Here is an 18,378-nt window from a genome sequence, read left to right on the forward strand (position 1 = left end):
GGTCAGGTTCGCAGACTTGGTTGAAGCATGTCATCGCATCCCAATTACGTAGATCGCTGCTCATGTCAATCACTGTATTTCTGCACCAGACTCCATTATTTAAACAACAAACAAATAAACAAACATACATACATTGTAGGTCACATGTCACACGTAAAATGTCACATGCAATCGGTTAGTTGTAACATATCCGTGTAATCCCGTTGGTTACCACGTGTCACAGGTAATACTATTTATAACGTTACATGTAATGTTTTAAACCGTTTTCCAGTAATATTAGTGTTAAACCTAATCTCATTGGTTGTCATGTGTAATCTCTGGTTGTCACGTGTAATCTCATTGGTTATCACATGTTATCATTATGGTTTTGTTGAAGATGGCTCCAGGGCAACAAGTTCAAGGTTGTGCCGCGCAGAGCGATTCAGAGTCTGGATCGTCTCATGGAACTGTGAGTACTATCTTTTTAACGCCTATGTGTGGTGGTGGAGGTGGGGGTTGGGGGGTTGGGGAGGTGGGGGTTGGGGATTGGGGGGGAGGGGGGGGGGGGGGGAGAGAGAGAAGAGGACGGGGTGGCGGCAAGGTGACAGTTGCCTACGGCACCGCAATTAGCTGTGCGGAGTCGCGTCCCTTAGGTGTACCAGGAACCATTAATCGTGGGTTCGAGAACCAGATTCGCCCCGTTTGTTTTTATTATTAAACATATTTTATTGTCTAAAAAGACAAACGGATTGGGAACAAGTGCAACACTTATTACCACCTTCTCCCTATATACCGTTAAACATAATATTGCATTATGGAAATTAACAATTTACAATTGAAGCCTGACATTGTGGAAACATAGTGCGCAATATATATACAGTCTCAGTGAGTGAGTATGGTCTAACGCCGCTTTTAGCAATATTCCAGCAATATCACAGAGTGGGACACCAAAAATGGGCTTCGCTCATATAACCCATGTCGGGAATCGAACTTGGGTCATTGGCGTGACGATAGAACGCTTTAACCACTAGGCTACCCGACCAACCCGATTGTTTCAGGTTTGTCAGCACCATACCCGTGCTTGTGGTATTTCACCAAAGTTGAGACGTCTGAGACCTGCATCACTTTGGGCTTCCCTCCCACATCATGCTGACACGCCCTGATATAACAATAACACTCTCAAACCAAACTCACTGACTCGCTGAAGCCTATCCCGGCTGTTTTCTACGACATCTTAATTAAAGGGAAACAACATTCCATTCCTCAGTCGTCTAGCCGGCGCCGTTTTAATTTTCCCGCGTAATCACCAGATGCCAATTAGCGTCAGAATCAGCGTCACCGACCGAACAAACTGGGCTTCAGACCAACGAGGGAGGACATCGTTGACAGCGAGGAGGAATCCTCTTGAATCCACTTGAATCCTCACATTTGAACGGATGATGCTTACCACATCCTTTCACCTTGCTAATGCGCCTGAGTGTGTAAAGGTCTATGTACAAGTATGTGGTTTAGTATACAGCAAATACGTGTACGTATTATTTTTGCAACAATGAAATTCAGTTCATGTGCTCAAAACAGCACGACCCTTATTTTTCAGACAAATTGCATATAAAACAACAGTTACTCCCTTCTTGTCACTCATGTTTCATGGTATAAACCCTACACCCCTGTATTTGTAGACCGCCTCCGTGGTCTAGTGGTAGAGCGTCCGCCCGTAGAGCGGGGTCATTTGATATTAAGGAGTTTTAGAAATGTTTATTTTAGAATTTCCATTGCAGCTACATGGGCTAAGAGAAATGTTGGGTCAGTCACCTGGTTTGGGACCATAACGTGTTTAAATGGGTGGGGGATATAGATGACTTCGTTGACTATACGCTTGTTTAGTTATTGTTTCTTGTAATTTGTCATTTGTTTGCATAAAAAAACCCACAGAAACGCACATGTTTTACTTTCCATTTCATTTGGATGCGACCATGGTGGATCTTTTGTGGGTAACCAATGTATGCTTCTTCAAGAACATTCAACTGTTGACTCATTACATACAGAATTGCACATTTACTTGTGGTTACTTTACAGACAGATATGTCATCTTTCTGATTACTCTTGTTTAATATCTGCCAGCTTCCATCTTCAAGTCTTAAGTCTAACTGAGAAACCAAATGAATACATATAAATACCATCGAGTGTTGTTTATCGTCATTTATCTTTGACTTGTGTGGCTTCGTTACTGCATGTGTTATGCTTTAAGAAAGAAATAGTCATGAGCGGTCTTAGCATGTCTTACAGACGGTTACGACGCGGAACCTCATGCTTTTGCACTGATATAAATATTTGTATATAAGACAGAGAATTGGGTAGTGGGACAACTATTAAAGCCACACAGTTTTAAAAGAAATCATACCAAAGCCATTTAGAAATGAAGTTGGGGTTTCCTGGGGTTACGGATATACTCGCAAAGAAATGTCTGTATGTCGTGAGTAGGTGAGTCTGATTCAACTCCACTCTGAGTTATGATTTTTTTAAATAAAAGTAAAGGTATTCATAGAAAGAGTGAGTGAGTGAGTGAGTGAGTACCACCACAGTCATCAATATTCAAGCAACAAAAAAAACTGCCGGGAAAAGAAGGTATCCACATATTTGATGATGGCTAAGGAACAAGAAATGATTTTGCGATATTGATACGGGTAACATAGCATTAATATGGACCTTAAGTTTGCAACTGTTTTCAGCTGTTTAGCGTTTTGATAGCCTTTTTGGGTCATATCCAATTTTCAAGTGCATACTTTCTTTTACCCGGCAGTTTACTCCGGGTGATTGAGAAGAGATAAATAGGGTAGGATAAATACAGATGATATGTGATGTGTTACCAGCAAATGAGACCAAATCTGATCCATTACCTACCTCATTAAGGCTCCATGGTTCATTGTTCACAACGTCAAGCAATAGATTGTCTGCTCCAGGCTTGAACGTACTGTCGCTGTGAATATTCGAATGTATGAAAATTTAAGCATTAATCCTACAGTTGAAACACGTGGTTAATAATAAATCAATGGACAAAGCATACTGATTTAATCAACTAATCGATGTATTTCACTTACAGGAAGCTAGAGACGAACCAAATCGAGGTTGTGCCCCCCGATTCCTTTCGGAACATGCGCAGTTTGAAAAAACTGTGGCTTGATACCAACAACCTGAAGAGCATACCAGTAGCAGCCCTCAGTCATCTTCCGTCCCTCGCCGCCATGTAAGTACACAAGCAGAGTTAGATTTGGTGTAACGTCGCTTCGAACACAATATATTCAGTACACGGTCCGTCTTCTGTGTACGATGATTGTGCTAGCAGACCAAGGATCATAACTGGTGTGAATCCTGGATTCGAACCCACGATCAGCGGATCCTTACACCTCTATGACTTTGAACTTGGCGGTGCAGTGCCGTAGGCCCCTTGGTCATCAGTATCGTATGGCTATCAGTACCGCATGGCTATCAGTACCGTATGGCTATCAGTACCGTATGGCTATCAGTATCGTATGGCTATCAGTATCGTATGTCTATCAGTATCGTATGGCTATCAGTATCGTATGTCTATCATAACCCTATGGGTATCAGTCCCTTATGGCTATAAGTACCGTATGGCTATAAGTACCGTATGGCTATAAGTACCGTATGGCTATCAGTACCGTATGGCTATCAGTATCGTATGGCTATCAGTACCGTATGTCTATCAGTACCGTATGGCTCTCAGTATCGTATGTCTATCAGTATCGTATGTCTATCAGTAGCATATGGCTATCAGCATCATATGGCTATCAGTATCGTATGACTATCAGTATCGTATGTCTATCAGTATCGTCTGGCTATCATAACCCTATGGCTATCAGTATCGTATATCTATCAGTATCATGAGGCTATCCGTACCGTAAGGCTATCAGTACCATATGGCTATCATAACCCTATGGCTATCAGTATCGTATGTCTATCAGTATCATGTGGCTATCTGTACCGTATGGCTATCAGTATCGTATGTCTATCAGTATCGTATGTCTATCAGTAGCATATGGCTATCAGCATCATATGGCTATCAGTATCGTATGACTATCAGTATCGTATGTCTATCAGTATCGTATGGCTATCATAACCCTATGGCTATCAGTATCGTATGTCTATCAGTATCATGTGGCTATCTGTACCGTATGGCTTTCAGGAACCGTATGGCTATCAGTATCGTATGGCTATCAGCATCATATGGCTATCAGTATCGTATGGCTACCAGTACCGTATGGCTATCCGTACCGTATGGCTATCAGTACCGTATGGCTATCATAACCCTATGGCTATCAGTATCGTATGTCTATCAGTATCATGTAGCTATCAGTACCGTATGGCTATCAGTACCGTATGGCTATCCGTACCGTATGGCTATCAAAATCGTATGTCTATCAATATCGTATGGCTATCGGTATCGTATGGCTATCGGTACCGCATGGCTATCAGTACCATATGACTATCAGTACCGTATGTCTATCAGTACCGTATGTCTATCAGTACCGTTTGGCTATCACAACCCTATGGCTATCAGCATCATATGGCTATCAGTATCGTATTGCTATCAGTACCGTATGGCTATCCGTACCGTATGGTTATCAGTACCGTATGGCTATCATAACCCTATGGCTATCAGTATCGTATGTCTATCAGTATCATGTGGCTAGCATAACCCTATGGCTATCAATATCGTATGTCTATCAATATCGTATGGCTATCAGTATCGTATGGCTATCGGTACCGTATGGCTATCAGTACAATATGACTATCAGTACCGTATGTCTATTAGTACCGTTTGGCTATCATAACCCTATGGCTATCAGTATCGTATGTCTATCAGTATCATGTGGCTATCTGTACCGTAAGGCTATCAGTACCGTATGGCTATCATAACCCTATGTCTATCAGTATCGTATGTCTATCAGTATCATGTGGCTATCAGTACCGTATGGCTATCCGTACCGTATGGCTATCGGTACCGTATGGCTATCAGTATCGTATGGCTATCAATATCGTATGGCTATCAGTATCGTATGGCTATCGGTACCGTTTGGCTATCAGTACCATATGACTATCAGTACCGTATGTCTATCAGTACCGTATGTCTATCAGTACCGTATGTCTATCAGTACCGTATGACTATCATAACCCTATGGCTATCAGTATCGTATGTCAATCAGTATCATGTGGCTATTAGTACCGTATGGCTATCAGTAACGTATGGCTATCAGTACCGTATGGCTATCAGTATCGTATGGCTATCAGTATCGTATGGCTATCAGTACCGAAGGCTATCAGTACCGTATGGCTATCATAACCCTATGGCTATCAGTATCGTATGTCTATCAGTATCATGTGGCTATCAGTACCGTATGGCTATCAGTACCGTGTGGCTATCAGTACCGTATGGCTATCGGTACCGTATGGCTATCAGTATCGTATGTCTATCAGTATCGTATGGCTATCAGTATCGTATGGCTATCGGTACCGTATGGCTATCAGTACCATATGACTATCAGTACCGTATGTCTATCAGTACCGTATTTCTATCAGTATCATGTGGCTATCAGTACCGTATGGCTATCAGTACCGTGTGGCTATCAGTACCGTATGGCTATCGGTACCGTATGGCTATCAGTATCGTATGTCTATCAGTATCGTATGGCTATCAGTATCGTATGTCTATCAGTATCGTATGGCTATCAGTATCGTATGGCTATCGGTACCGTATGGCTATCAGTACCATATGACTATCAGTACCGTATGGCTATCAGTACCTTATGACTATCAGTACCGTATGTCTATCAGTATTGTATGGGTCATACGTCTAAGACAAATATGCCATCCCTGTCTCCTATACTTGAACATGGACTAGTGATATTCCTCTCTCCTATACTTGAACGTGGACCAGTGACATTCCTGTCTCCAATACTTGAACATGGACCAGTGACATTCCTCTCTCCTATACTTGAACATGGACCAGTGACATTCCTGTCTCCTATACTTGAACATGGACCACTGACATATGTCCTTTACTTGAACATGGACCAGTGACATTCCTCTCTCCTATACTTGGACATGGACCAGTGACATTCCTGTCTCCTATACTTGAACATGGACCATTGACATTCCTGTCTCCTATACTTGAACATGGACCAGTGACATTCCTCTCTCCTATACTTGGACATGGACCAGTGACATTCCTCTCTCCTATACTTGGACATGGACCATTGACATTCCTGTCTCCTATACTTGAACATGGACCAGTGACATCCCTGTCTCCTATACTTGAACATGGACCATTGACATTCCTGTCTCCTATACTTGAACATGGACCAGTGACATTCCTGTCTCCTATACTTGAACATGGACCAGTGACATCCCTGTCTCCTATACTTGAACATGGACCATTGACATTCCTGTCTCCTATACTTGAACATGGACCAGTGACATTCCTGTCTCCTATACTTGAACATGGACCAGTGACATTCCTGTCTCCTATACTTGAACATGGACCAGTGACATTCCTGTCTCCTATACTTGAACATGGACCAGTGACATTCCTGTCTCCTATACTTGAACATGGACCATTGACATTCCTGTCTCCTATACTTGAACGTAGACTATCGACATTCCTGTCTCCTACACTTGAACATGGACCATTGACATTCCTGTCTCCTATACTTGAACATGGACCAGTGACATTCCTGTCTCCTATACTTGAACATGGACCAGTGACATTCCTGTCTCCTATACCTGAACATGGACCATTGACATTCCTGTCTCCTATACTTTAACATGGACCAGTGACATTCCTGTCTCCTATACTTGAACATGGACCAGTGACATATGTCCTTTACTTGAACATGGACCAGTGACATTCCTGTCTCCTATACTTGAACGTAGACTATCGACATTCACTTCTCCTATACTTGAACATGGACCAGTGACATTCCTGTCTCCTATACTTGAACGTAGACTATCGACATTCACTTCTCCTATACTTGAACATGGACCAGTGACATTCCTGTCTCCTATACTTGAACGTAGACTATCGACATTCCTGTCTCCTATACTTGAACGTAGACTATCGACATTCACTTCTATCTCCTAAAGAAAGGCTGCTGTAGCTCAAGTGCCAATCACGTCGCCGTGGGGTTTATATAATGCCGGTCCCGAAACCGCGAACAGTTAATCTTTTCCAGCAGTCCACCAACTTACGCGAATGTATTCAAGGTGCCTGGTCACCAACTCATAAAAGCAGCAACAAGTCTGAGAAAATTAGTGGATAAACATGCGGTGTTGTCATTGTAGGGCTAAGGTTACCAGTAGATTCAACTTTGAATGTGGGACCGAACGCGCAGCGTGAAGTTTTAAATATTGTTTTGGAGCCCGTATAAATCTAAAGGGCGTTTATCTTTATTCCACCATGGCGAAAGAAAACGCGAATTCTTTGGTGTCATTAAATATATTGAGTGAAGCGCTGCAAATGGCCAAGCGGTTTACACCATAATACTTCATTCGAACATGTCATTCATTGAAAGCAGGTAGCATAGCAACTTCGTAGGCTGAGCATGAGGTGGGTATCCCTAAAAAAACTGAGCAAGCCTCGCAAGGCTTCGTTCTACACCGCACGTCACGTCACTATTGTAACGTCAAATCGCTCATTGTGACGCCAAATATATGACTAGACAGCTCTGTTGTCCGCAAAAGTTGAAATACTTCCTCTTTGCAGATTCTATGTATTTACTGCACAAAAGACATTGCAACATATAATTGTACAAATAATTATTTAAAAGAAGAACTAATATTCAATAAATATTAATTTCTGCGGTGACGCAGGCGTCAAATCGGTTGTTTCAATCAGAGAGTGTTTATTGTGAGTGGATACCTCTGATTGAAGAATCAGAATCGAGTAATTCCAAATTCATGGCAGAATGATAGATATTTCTTTCTCAAATGAATGGAAGACACCAGCTCTCATTAGACATCATGGATTGCTTGGGAATGTCCTGGAACTGTTTCCTTGAATAACATAACTTTAGAAAATCAATGTTGATGGATTTTTCGTTTCGTTTCAGAAATCTCAATGAGAATGAAATAAAGAAGCTCCCATCCCATGCATTCGCTAACAACACCAAGCTAAGTATCCTGTGAGTTCCTTCAAACGTTGTTTTGGTCTCTCTGTCATATTGTGTGTGCGTGCTTGCGTGCGCTTCTCACTGTGCGTCTCTGTTTCGCCGGACCGCCTCCGTGGTCTAGTGGTAGAGCGTCCGCCCGGAGAGCGGAAGGTCCGGAGCTTGATCCCCGGCCGCGTCATACAAAAAGACGTTAAAAGATTGTACTTGTTGTTACCCTGCCTGGCGCTCGGCATTAAGGGCTAAAACAAGGACCGGTCGGCTCGGAGGCAGCATACTATGTTTTATTAGGGTATTCGTGTAAAACTGCGGCATGGTATCTCATTTGGACTTGCACTATAAATCGGCATCAGTCCGGACTAGTACAAGAAGTACAAGCAATTCTTAAAATGAATAAAACAGGGTCAACCTTGTACGACACTCGTGTGACGTACGGATTTAGTTTCTTACCACCCGTATCTTCACCACGTGGGTAATAATTCTTTATAACCTTCTGCGTTTCTCTGTGTAACCGTGTGTCTTTCGTCTTCCCGTGTATTACTCTATAACTTCTGTATGAGAGATGAAATAATCGATCCTCGGCTAGACAAACCAGTGTTTAATATTATTAGTTATCTCCCATGTCTTCGGAGTACGATCCCATGCAATCGACCAGGGCCCACTTGCACAAAGCGATCTTAGCGCTACGACTATTGTAAGCCTATGTTAAAGTATGGGAGTAACGATCATCTTAGCGCTAAGATCGCTTTGTGCAAGTGGGCCCAGGTCAACGAGTCTGGTCACCCTACCAAGTTAAGTCGACTCTTACGTGCTTGGGACCGTATCAAACCAGTGTCCAAATAGGGTTCAATAATAGATAAACTCATTAAAGTGGACTAGTGGTTGAGGCTCTCGCTCTTCACGCCGAAAGCCCAATCTCATGAAAATCAGATCTTAGTTCTCGCTACCGCTAAACAAAGGATCTGAGGACATCCCATTACGGGTCACGTCAGACCGACCTTGCGCGAACTTTGACGACCAATGGAATAACCAATCAGAAGGCAGCTTCCTCGTGATTTACGGCACTAATGTCAAAATGGCGACTACGCTTCGAAACATATTTTGACAATTTCTCGATTACAAATTTGAAACCTGAACAAAAGAGCATTCTGGAATGGCTAATAGATGGTCTAGATTGTATGGATTCAGTCGTTAAACCCGTAACTATCGTTCGGAGTTGAAGCTTTCGAGGTTGCATGATTAGAAATCACATTCCGACTGTCACTTTCATAATCTGGTAAGCGATGCTCTGATTGGTCGGATGAAAGGTCGTTCTGACGTGACCCGTAATGGGATGTCCTCAGAGTTTAGAGGTAGCGAGAACTAAGATCAGATTTTTATGAGATTGGCCGAAAGCCAGGTTTGATTTCACCCATGATAACATGAAAGAAGCGTCGTTATTTTGCTGGAATATTGCTTAAAAGCGGCATAAAACCATACTCATTCACGCATACTAGAAGGCACGGATGGAACAGGCAACTTAGACGTTACAGGTAACTGCTGTGTTACGTCCGTTAGGCATGTAACGGTTACATCTACAATTACCAAGTAAACGAGGGGTGGGGTGTGTGAAAGAATCAGTGGTACGCTATTTATTTCCTGACATGCGCACATCGGTGTCTGAAACTTCTCCTTCCTTCATTTACAGACTGCTGGCTGACAACATGATCGAGGACGTCAGTGATGACGCATTTGTGGGACTCTCCGATCTGAGGATATTGTAAGTGTTGTTCACATATTCTGATAAATAATTAGAATAAATATAATAAAACGTGTTTTTGGAGATAACTGTGAAAATTTGACGCGTAGGCATTGTTATGCATAGATTTCATTTCGCATAATCTGTATGTGGGTTAATGACATACTTGCAACACAATGACAACGCTCCGTGATGTTTAGGCTTTCATTACGCTTCGCCAATGTTGTACGGTTGAACACAATACAGAGTTGAACCTCGTTAATCTGGACCATGTTTCACCTCGGATAACCAAGTTTCCAGATCAGTAATACATTAACGCTTTACAGTTAAGTTTAAAAAAGATAGTTTAGAAGGTAACTTGTAAGCTGCCCATATAAGCAAGGAATATACTGCTCTCTCTCTTTGTGTCTCTCTCGCTCTCTCTCTGTCTCTCTTTTTCAGTGTCTCTCTCGCTCTCTCTCTCTTTCTGTCTGTCTCTCTCTATGTCTCTCTCGCTCTCTCTCTGTCTCTCTTTCTCAGTGTCTCTCTCGCTCTTTCTGTGTCTCTCGCTCTCTCTCTTTCTGTCTGTCTCTCTCTGTGTCTCTCTCGCTCTCTCTGTCTCTTTCTCAGTGTCTCTCTCGCTCTCTTTCTGTGTCTCTCTCGCTCTCTCTCTCTCTTTCTGTCTGTCTCTCTCGCTCTCTCTCTGTCTCTCTTTCTCAGTGTCTCTCTCGCTCTCTTTCTGTGTCTTTCTCGCTCTCTCTCTTTCTGTCTGTCTCTCTCTGTGTCTCTCTCGCTCTCTCTGTCTCTCTTTCTCAGTGTCTCTCTCGCTCTCTTTCTGTGTCTCTCTCGCTCTCTCTCTCTCTTTCTGTCTGTCTCTTTGTCTATCTCGCTCTCTGTCTCTCTTTCTGTCTGTCTCTCTCTCTCTCTCTCTCATTTCTTCCCTCTCTCTTTTCAGGGACTTCCAGCGGAACAGAATGAAGCACATCCCTGTGGCCTTCAGGGCTCTCACTGCCCTGGAAGAACTGTGAGTAGTGGGCACACAGTCAAACCTTAACTCCACGTCTTTGGAACTGTTGATAATAGACGACACAATAAACTCGTCAATAAGAATATTTTGAGATTTCGTTTCTAACTTTGTTTCTCAATACAAAACAAAGGAGCCCAGAAAATGTCTTCATATTCAATCTGAGCCTGAAGATATCCAGATATAAGTGTTCCGTCATACAAATGATACATGTTTATACGTTTATGCACTTTAAAGCTCAATGCACTCCTATTGCATTCCCCTAGCTGGTATAAATGTTGTGTTTCGACATTGTCCTCCTGAACATCAGTGAAATATATTCAACTTACTGCAGCGTGACGACAGCTGCACATGGTGATGTGTTGTTATTGTTACTATAGCAACATCGACGACAACCGGGTGGAATATCTACACGACTACAGCTTCAAGAGAAACCGGGAGATGAAGATGCTGCAGCTGAAGGGGAACCCTATCACAGACGTCGGCACTCACGCCTTCAGTGATCTCCCTCGACTCGGGAAGATGTGAGCGCCTGTTTAATGCCCAATGTCGGGGCTGAGCTGGGGCGGTGGGGTAACTAAGTGTTAATCGTTCGAGCGACACGCGGAAGAATCGGGTTCGATTCCCGACATGGGAACAATGTGTGAAGCTCCTATCTGGTGTCATTCGCTGTGATATTACTGGAATATTACTAAAAAACAGAGTTAGGCAATGGTCACTCACACCAGCCAGAGATTTTCAGTTATGGGAATGGTACGGGGATGTGGGGTCAGGGATCAGGGATCACCTGGATCGGGGCGGAAGATAGGGAATAGGATGGAAAATGGGTTAATTAGACTGCAGGTTAGTCTGTTTACTCCCTACTGCAAAGTCCTGAGTTCAGTCTCTCTCTCTCTCTCTCTCTCTCTCTCTCTCTCTCTCTTTGTCTCTCTCTGTGTGTTTGTTGCGTAACGCCGCACTCAGCAATGTTCCGGTTGTATAACTGCTGCCTGTTAGTAATCGAGTCATTTTAACGGGCATTTAACCAAGTCGCCGAGACTGACCACCCGGTCCACTTGGTCGCCTGATTAGGGATCAATTCCAACCCGGAATCCCCATGGGTATAATTTCTCAAATGGTGTGGTACCTGCTACTGGTGGCTTAAACCATTTCAGTTGTATTGCCTTGTATGGAAACCTAGAATCAAACTATGTCGCGTTGTGGCATTTCGCCCAATCTACAATGTGTTTAAAAGGCCTTAATATTTGCGGCAATGCGACAACGCAACATAGTTTGACCTTGAAAAAGTGTTCTTTGCCGCCTTGTCGCCGGTAAAAGTCAAACATATTATTCAAAGCGCGACAATGCGGCAATTGGTCAAAATGTCGCGTTGTCGCATTGTCGCTCTATAAATAATTGTGACACTTTTTGCTTTTTTCGTATCAGCGACAATGTCCCTACATGGATTCAATAGCTTTGTGGTAACTGGAGGGGCATTTTGATACAGGGCAAACCAAGGAAATACAGACCTGGAGTGAGTGAGTGAGTTGGGTTTAACGCCGCTTTTAACAGTATTCCAGTTATATCGCGGCTATATCGCGGCGTGTCAGCTTAATGTGGGAGGAAAGCCCGAAGTGATGCAGGTCTAAGACGTTTACCACTTCGGTGAAACCCAGGAGCACGGGTATGGTGCTGACAAACCTAGAAACATAATCGGGGCGAACCGGGATTTGAACCCACAATCATAGGTTTCTGGCGTGCCCAAGGGACGCAACTCTGCACAGCGAATCGCGGCGCCTTAGACGACTGGGCCACCCGTGCCCACCCCCAGACCTGGAAGAGAGTGATCAGCTAATCAGAGGATACGCGCAGGTTGTAGTCAAAGGAGTGAATGAGTATAGTTTTATACCGCTTTTAGCATCATTCCAGTAACATCACGGCGGGGGACATCAGAATGGGCTTTACGCCTTGTGGGGAATCGAACCCGGGTCTTCGGCATGACGAGCGAGCGCTTTAACGACTAAGCTACTCCACCGCCCCTGTAGTTAAAGAGCTCATCGAGATTTACTCCAAGCCTGGAACACGTGGCCTAAATACTAGTACTTTACAGATGCATTCTGCAAAATACACCGGTGTAAACTACCAATTAGTAATAAAAATATCACAATGGAACCTTCGTTTAAGGATTAAGCATCGGCTGGAATGAGCGTTTGATGACTACCTTTAATAGTCCACATTTGTGTTTCGAATGACTAACCATTAAGGATTTTACGAGCGCTTGTTAGTTTTCATTATTCTTGGGTTTTCTTGTCTTCGCCATCCGCCGACCAACTGTGTGAGTGTGTGGGTTAAACGCCAATGTCAGCATCATTTCACTGATGTCCCAACGGGTAATAGCAAAGTCTGGGGGATGCTGAGGCAGGTCGTACATACGAGTACGTAACCTTTCCCTCTGGTTCCCACGAGCATGGGTCCGGTTTCAGCCAAATCCTTGATTCTAGCCAGTGCTAGCCCGCGTGTGATAACCTGGGATTCTAACCGATGCTATCACATGCCCCATAGAATATGCCAGACATATGCCTTGTTGTGAACTATTAAACTCTGATTTGGTTTCTGAGCGGGACAATAATTCTCTTCCACCAAGCAACAAAACAAAAGGCTGCACGTCTTTTCGAGTTAATGAACGTCACGTGACAAAGCCTAAGTTAACCTCAGCTCAATCAAACAGTTATTTTCTGTCAAATTTCAATTTCTTTAAAAACTTTTACAATAGCAGATTGAAACATGTCGGCGAGATAAATTCACTGTAGCAGTATCACTCGAGGTATTTGTGATACAGCTATAGCCTATATTATGAGATTTTATTTATAATCCGTTATAGCATTAATTTGCAGACCCGTAAACATCCGGGTAAGAATAGGTCTTCAGCTACCCATGCTTGCCGTAATAGGCGACTATGCTTGCCGTAATAGGCGACTATGCTTGTCGAAAGAGGCGACTAACGGGATCGGGTGGTCAGGCTCGCTGACTTGGTTGATGCATTTCATCGTATCCCAATTGCGTAGATCGATGCTAATGGTGTCAATCACTGGATTGTTAGGTCCAGATTTGATAAGTCACTGACCGCCGCCATAAAGCTGGAATATTGCTGAGAAAATTGATGTGCAATCACACTTTGCATTTTACATGGATGGGTTCAGTTCTAAGTGGCTGACCCCCTTTCGTCCGTGTCACTATGGAACTACTCGGTCCTCTAGTGAAGAGAATTGATTAATTCAACAAAGTCCCGTCCATACAATCCCTTTTCTTGGTGAGTCGCCAAAAGTGGCAGGATCCGGATTAATGAGGTCTCGTTTTATTCGATGTTAGTTTATGTACTCTCCTGTGTTGCAGTACATTGTCTGAGGCACGTGACATGACGGAATTTCCCGAACTGAACAACACCTCAAATTTGGAGTTCCTTCGGTTTGACCGAGCAAGTATCAAGGTCATCCCCAACAACCTCTGTCCCAGACTGAGAATACTGAAGAGTCTGTAAGTAACGCAACACCAGGTGTTCACATGATACCATAGCACCATTCTGGCACCACGTATACAGTATCATACCACCAGAATGGCACCATTCTTGACGCCATCTTGACACCGGGAACGAAAGTCTGATTGAAGACTATATGGCATGCGAGCTGGTGAAGAACACATAGAACAGACGGATCTTCAGCAACCGATGCTTGTCGTAAGAGGCGACTATAGAACACATAGCACAGACGGGTCTTCAGCAACCGATGCTTGTCGTAAGAGGCGACTATAGAACACATAGAACAGACAGGTTTTCAGCAACCGGTGCTTGTCGTAAGAGGCGACTATAGTCCACGCCGTTTGAAATAGAATCACGATCTATCGCGTTGATTAATTAACGAAGATAGCGTGTGTGCTAATACTTATAAAGTAAAAACAAGTCATTTCGCCGATAAGTAATATCACTTACAGTAATGACGAAAAATGCAGAGTGCACTTTTCAAGAAATATCTATTTTCTTAGCGATAAACATCATCATAATTCTATTTCAAATGTCTAGGACTATTATAAGATGGAGTGGTCAGGCTCGTTGACTTTGTTCATGCATGACATCGTATCCAAAAGTCGTAGATCGATGCTCATGACGTCAATTACTGGATTGTCTGGTCCAGATGTGATTATTTACAGACCGCCATCATATAGCTTGACTATTGATGAGCGCGACGTTCAACAACAAACAAAATAACACATGGTCACATTCACAGGAGGACACACATTGCACATGTTTCTTCAGTAAACTGAACGTGTGGCTCAGTGGAGTTTCGTTAAAAGAACAGATGGCGTACGCTTCTTTCACCATGTTCACAAAATAGGCCCATTAACATTGAATTGATTGATAAATATGCTCGAGGTGACCCAAAATGAATTACATATTTGCCCCGGACATGCAGTCCATAGCCTTAATTTCTTGGCTTAATTTGTGCTTAATCTTTATAATAACGCGTCAAATGTTTCATGTTTCAGGGATGTACACTCAAATCGAGTTTCCGAGATTCCGAATCTTTCCAACTGCTCTCATCTCCTCAGCCTGTGAGTATAGTGTGGCATCATTGATGAGTAGGTGGGTAAGTTGTGGAGACGGGAGCCGAGTCGGGGATCGTGTGCAGAGTTCTGTCTCTTTGCTGCCAGATCTGTGGGTGATGACCAGGTACACACGACAATGACTCGGTTTGCAGACTCCGTACCCTAACTCTTGGTGTCATCGAAGTCGCAAATATCTGCAACCAGAGACCCTGACACGACGAAATGCCAGAATATCTCTGCTTCATGTTCAGTTTTCCTCCGCGGTTAATATTATCTGTTATATAACCGAAATGACCCGTGAAGATCCGGGTCGAGAATAGGTGTCCAGCAACCAATGCTTGCCGTAAGGCGACTAACGGGATCGGGTGGTCAGGCTCGCTGACTTGGTTGGTGCATGTTATCGTATCCCAATTGCGTGAATCGATGCTCATGTCAGAGACTGGATTGTCTGGTCCAGACTCGATTGTTTACAGACCGCGGCCATACAGCTTCAATATTGCCGAGTGCGACGTTAAAAAACAAATTATATACCTAGTCATTTCACTGGGTCTTTGGAATTGGTTAAACCATGACCGTATACTTGACTAATAAGACATCCCAGCATTCGCTTCAGTAAACAGCTGTATGTTGATGTAAATTTGTAACAATACGTAAAGATTGATTTTCTGCAATATTGTTGTCTCAGTAATCTTGGCAACAACGAGATCACCAGTCTGCAGGGCAAACCGTTCCGTGGCCTCCGTCAGCTGACGGACCTTGTGTTGGTTCACAACTATGTCACATATATACCAGCCGATGCGTTCACTGGCCTTCACCGCTTGCTGTACCTGTACGTCGTCTTTTATCACCTTTTTATCATGGTTTTATCATGGTTTATCATGGTTAGATTGTTCAGGTTTCTGATCATTTAAAAATAAATGATGTGGCGATACAATGTATTTGTAATTTGAATTATGTGTTAGTGGTTCATTCATATTAAATTCAAATCTTTTTTTCCCTTTACGCCAAATGGAATCTGTCAGCCGATATTCTAGACTGGTTATTCTCTTGCATTGGCAATTTATTTGACCGTATTCGACGATATTTGCTAATATATTAGCTAGTGAACAATCCCAATAAGCCCCCTTTCCGATTGATCAATGTACACAAGACTTATTTATTCGTGTATAATACACACTCGTGTGTTATATGCACCCTTAATTATGGGCAATGGACTTCTGGGAAAATATATCTGTCGTATGTAAACATTTAAGGCTGTCAGAATAAACTACGATCTTTCAACTTCAACCAAAATAATATTCTAAAATGAGCTCCCTACTTCTAATTTTGAGTGCGCCCTGGGCGTTTATTACGTCGAATACGGTATGTTAATGACTTAACTCTTAACTTTGCATTCAGAAAGTTGGAATCGAAACGAAATTATTACTTCAGGGTCAATTTCTTTAGTCGGGCGGTGATGACTTAATTGACTTTGTTGAATGAGAAGACTGACGACTGTTCTGTGCTCTGTGTTCCAGAGACCTGGCTTTCAACAGAATCACAGAGATCCACATGGAGGCATTTGTTCCCCTCAACTCCCTGGAGGACCTGTAAGTACCTACCAACCCGTGAAGATCCGGGGTAGAATAGGTCTTCAGCAACCCATGATTGCCGTATAGGCGACCATGCTTATCGTTAGAGGCGACTAACGGGATCGGGTGGTCAGGCTGGCTGACTTGGTTGATGCATGTCATCATATCCAAATGCTCATGATATCAATCACTGGATTGTCTGGTTCAGACTCGATTATTTACAGACCGCCGTCATATAGCTGGAATATTGCTGAGTGCGGCGTAAAACAACAAACCAACCAATCATTACCTCGCTTTACAACTTCAGCGGCATGTCTTCACTTTGATGTCTTCAGCGAGTTTTGAAGCGTCTACCTTGATCACGACATGAAACGCGTGGTTGCGTATTATAGGGGCGTGGGATATAGTCAAGGAAACATACGAGGGGCGTTCAATGAGTTTTGCAACTTCAATATAAGACCAAGTCGCAGAATATCTTTTGCCCTTTTATTTTTCAAAATAATCTCCATTCACCTCAATACACTTATTCCATTTGTCACTGGGGCTAAGTCTGGGCTGTAGGGTGGGTGATTTAACTGTTCGAACCCAGACTTTTCCACCAGTGACTATTTCCTGTTCCGACAAATGTAATCTGCCCTACATGGAATACGCTTCCAGGATGACGAGTACATAAAGGCTGCCACAGAGGCGTGGTTAGAGGGCCAATCTGCGGATTTCTATAAAAGTTGTATTAAAAGCTTGAAGGGAAAATGGAATAAGTGTATTGAGGTGATGATATGGAGATTATATTGAAAAATAAAAGTGCAAAAGATATTCTGCGACTTGGTCTTATATTGAAGTTGCAAAGCTTATTGAACGTCCCCCGTACAAGAGGTCAAAGGTTATGACCACCACTGGTAGAAGGAGAGAAGGGTCGGGAAAGAGAAGAAGAGAAGGGTCGGGAAGGAGAGGGAGAGAAGGGTCGGGGAGGAGAAGGAGAGAAGGGTCGGGAAAGAGAAGAAGAGAAGGGTCGGGGAGGAGAAGGAGAGAAGGGTCGGGAAAGAGAAGAAGAGAAGGGTCGGGAAGGAGAGGGAGAGAAGGGTCGGGAAAGAGAAGAAGAGAAGGGTCGGGAAGGAGAAGGAGAGAAGGGTCGGGAAGGAGAGGGAGAGAAGGGTCGGGAAGGAGAAGAAGAGAAGGGTCGGGAAGGAGAAGGAGAGAAGGGTCGGGAAAGAGAAGAAGAGAGGGTCGGGAAGGAGAGGGAGAGAAGGGTCGGGAAGGAGAAGGAGAGAAGGGTCGGGAAAGAGAAGAAGAGAAGGGTCGGGAAGGAGAAGGAGAGAAGGGTCGGGA

The 18,378-nt window shown here is 43.4% G+C and overlaps 1 protein-coding gene across 1 annotated transcript in view; it reads left to right on the forward strand.

Moving 5' to 3' along the window:
* LOC124141078 (leucine-rich repeat-containing G-protein coupled receptor 5-like) overlaps positions 1-18,378 on the forward strand; it is a 152,765-nt gene that overhangs the window by 121,655 nt on the left and 12,732 nt on the right. Inside the window, exons 5-14 of the mRNA XM_046508973.2 lie at positions 377-448; positions 3,080-3,223; positions 8,106-8,177; positions 9,850-9,921; positions 10,835-10,903; positions 11,284-11,427; positions 14,276-14,416; positions 15,422-15,487; positions 16,167-16,310; positions 16,999-17,070. Of these exons, the coding sequence (XP_046364929.1) occupies positions 377-448; positions 3,080-3,223; positions 8,106-8,177; positions 9,850-9,921; positions 10,835-10,903; positions 11,284-11,427; positions 14,276-14,416; positions 15,422-15,487; positions 16,167-16,310; positions 16,999-17,070 (996 nt within the window). The remainder of the gene's footprint in view (positions 1-376; positions 449-3,079; positions 3,224-8,105; positions 8,178-9,849; positions 9,922-10,834; positions 10,904-11,283; positions 11,428-14,275; positions 14,417-15,421; positions 15,488-16,166; positions 16,311-16,998; positions 17,071-18,378) is intronic.

This window comes from Haliotis rufescens, unplaced genomic scaffold (genome assembly GCF_023055435.1).
Source record: "Haliotis rufescens isolate VD_foot unplaced genomic scaffold, xgHalRufe1.0.p SCAF_6, whole genome shotgun sequence".
Lineage (NCBI taxonomy): Eukaryota > Metazoa > Mollusca > Gastropoda > Lepetellida > Haliotidae > Haliotis > Haliotis rufescens.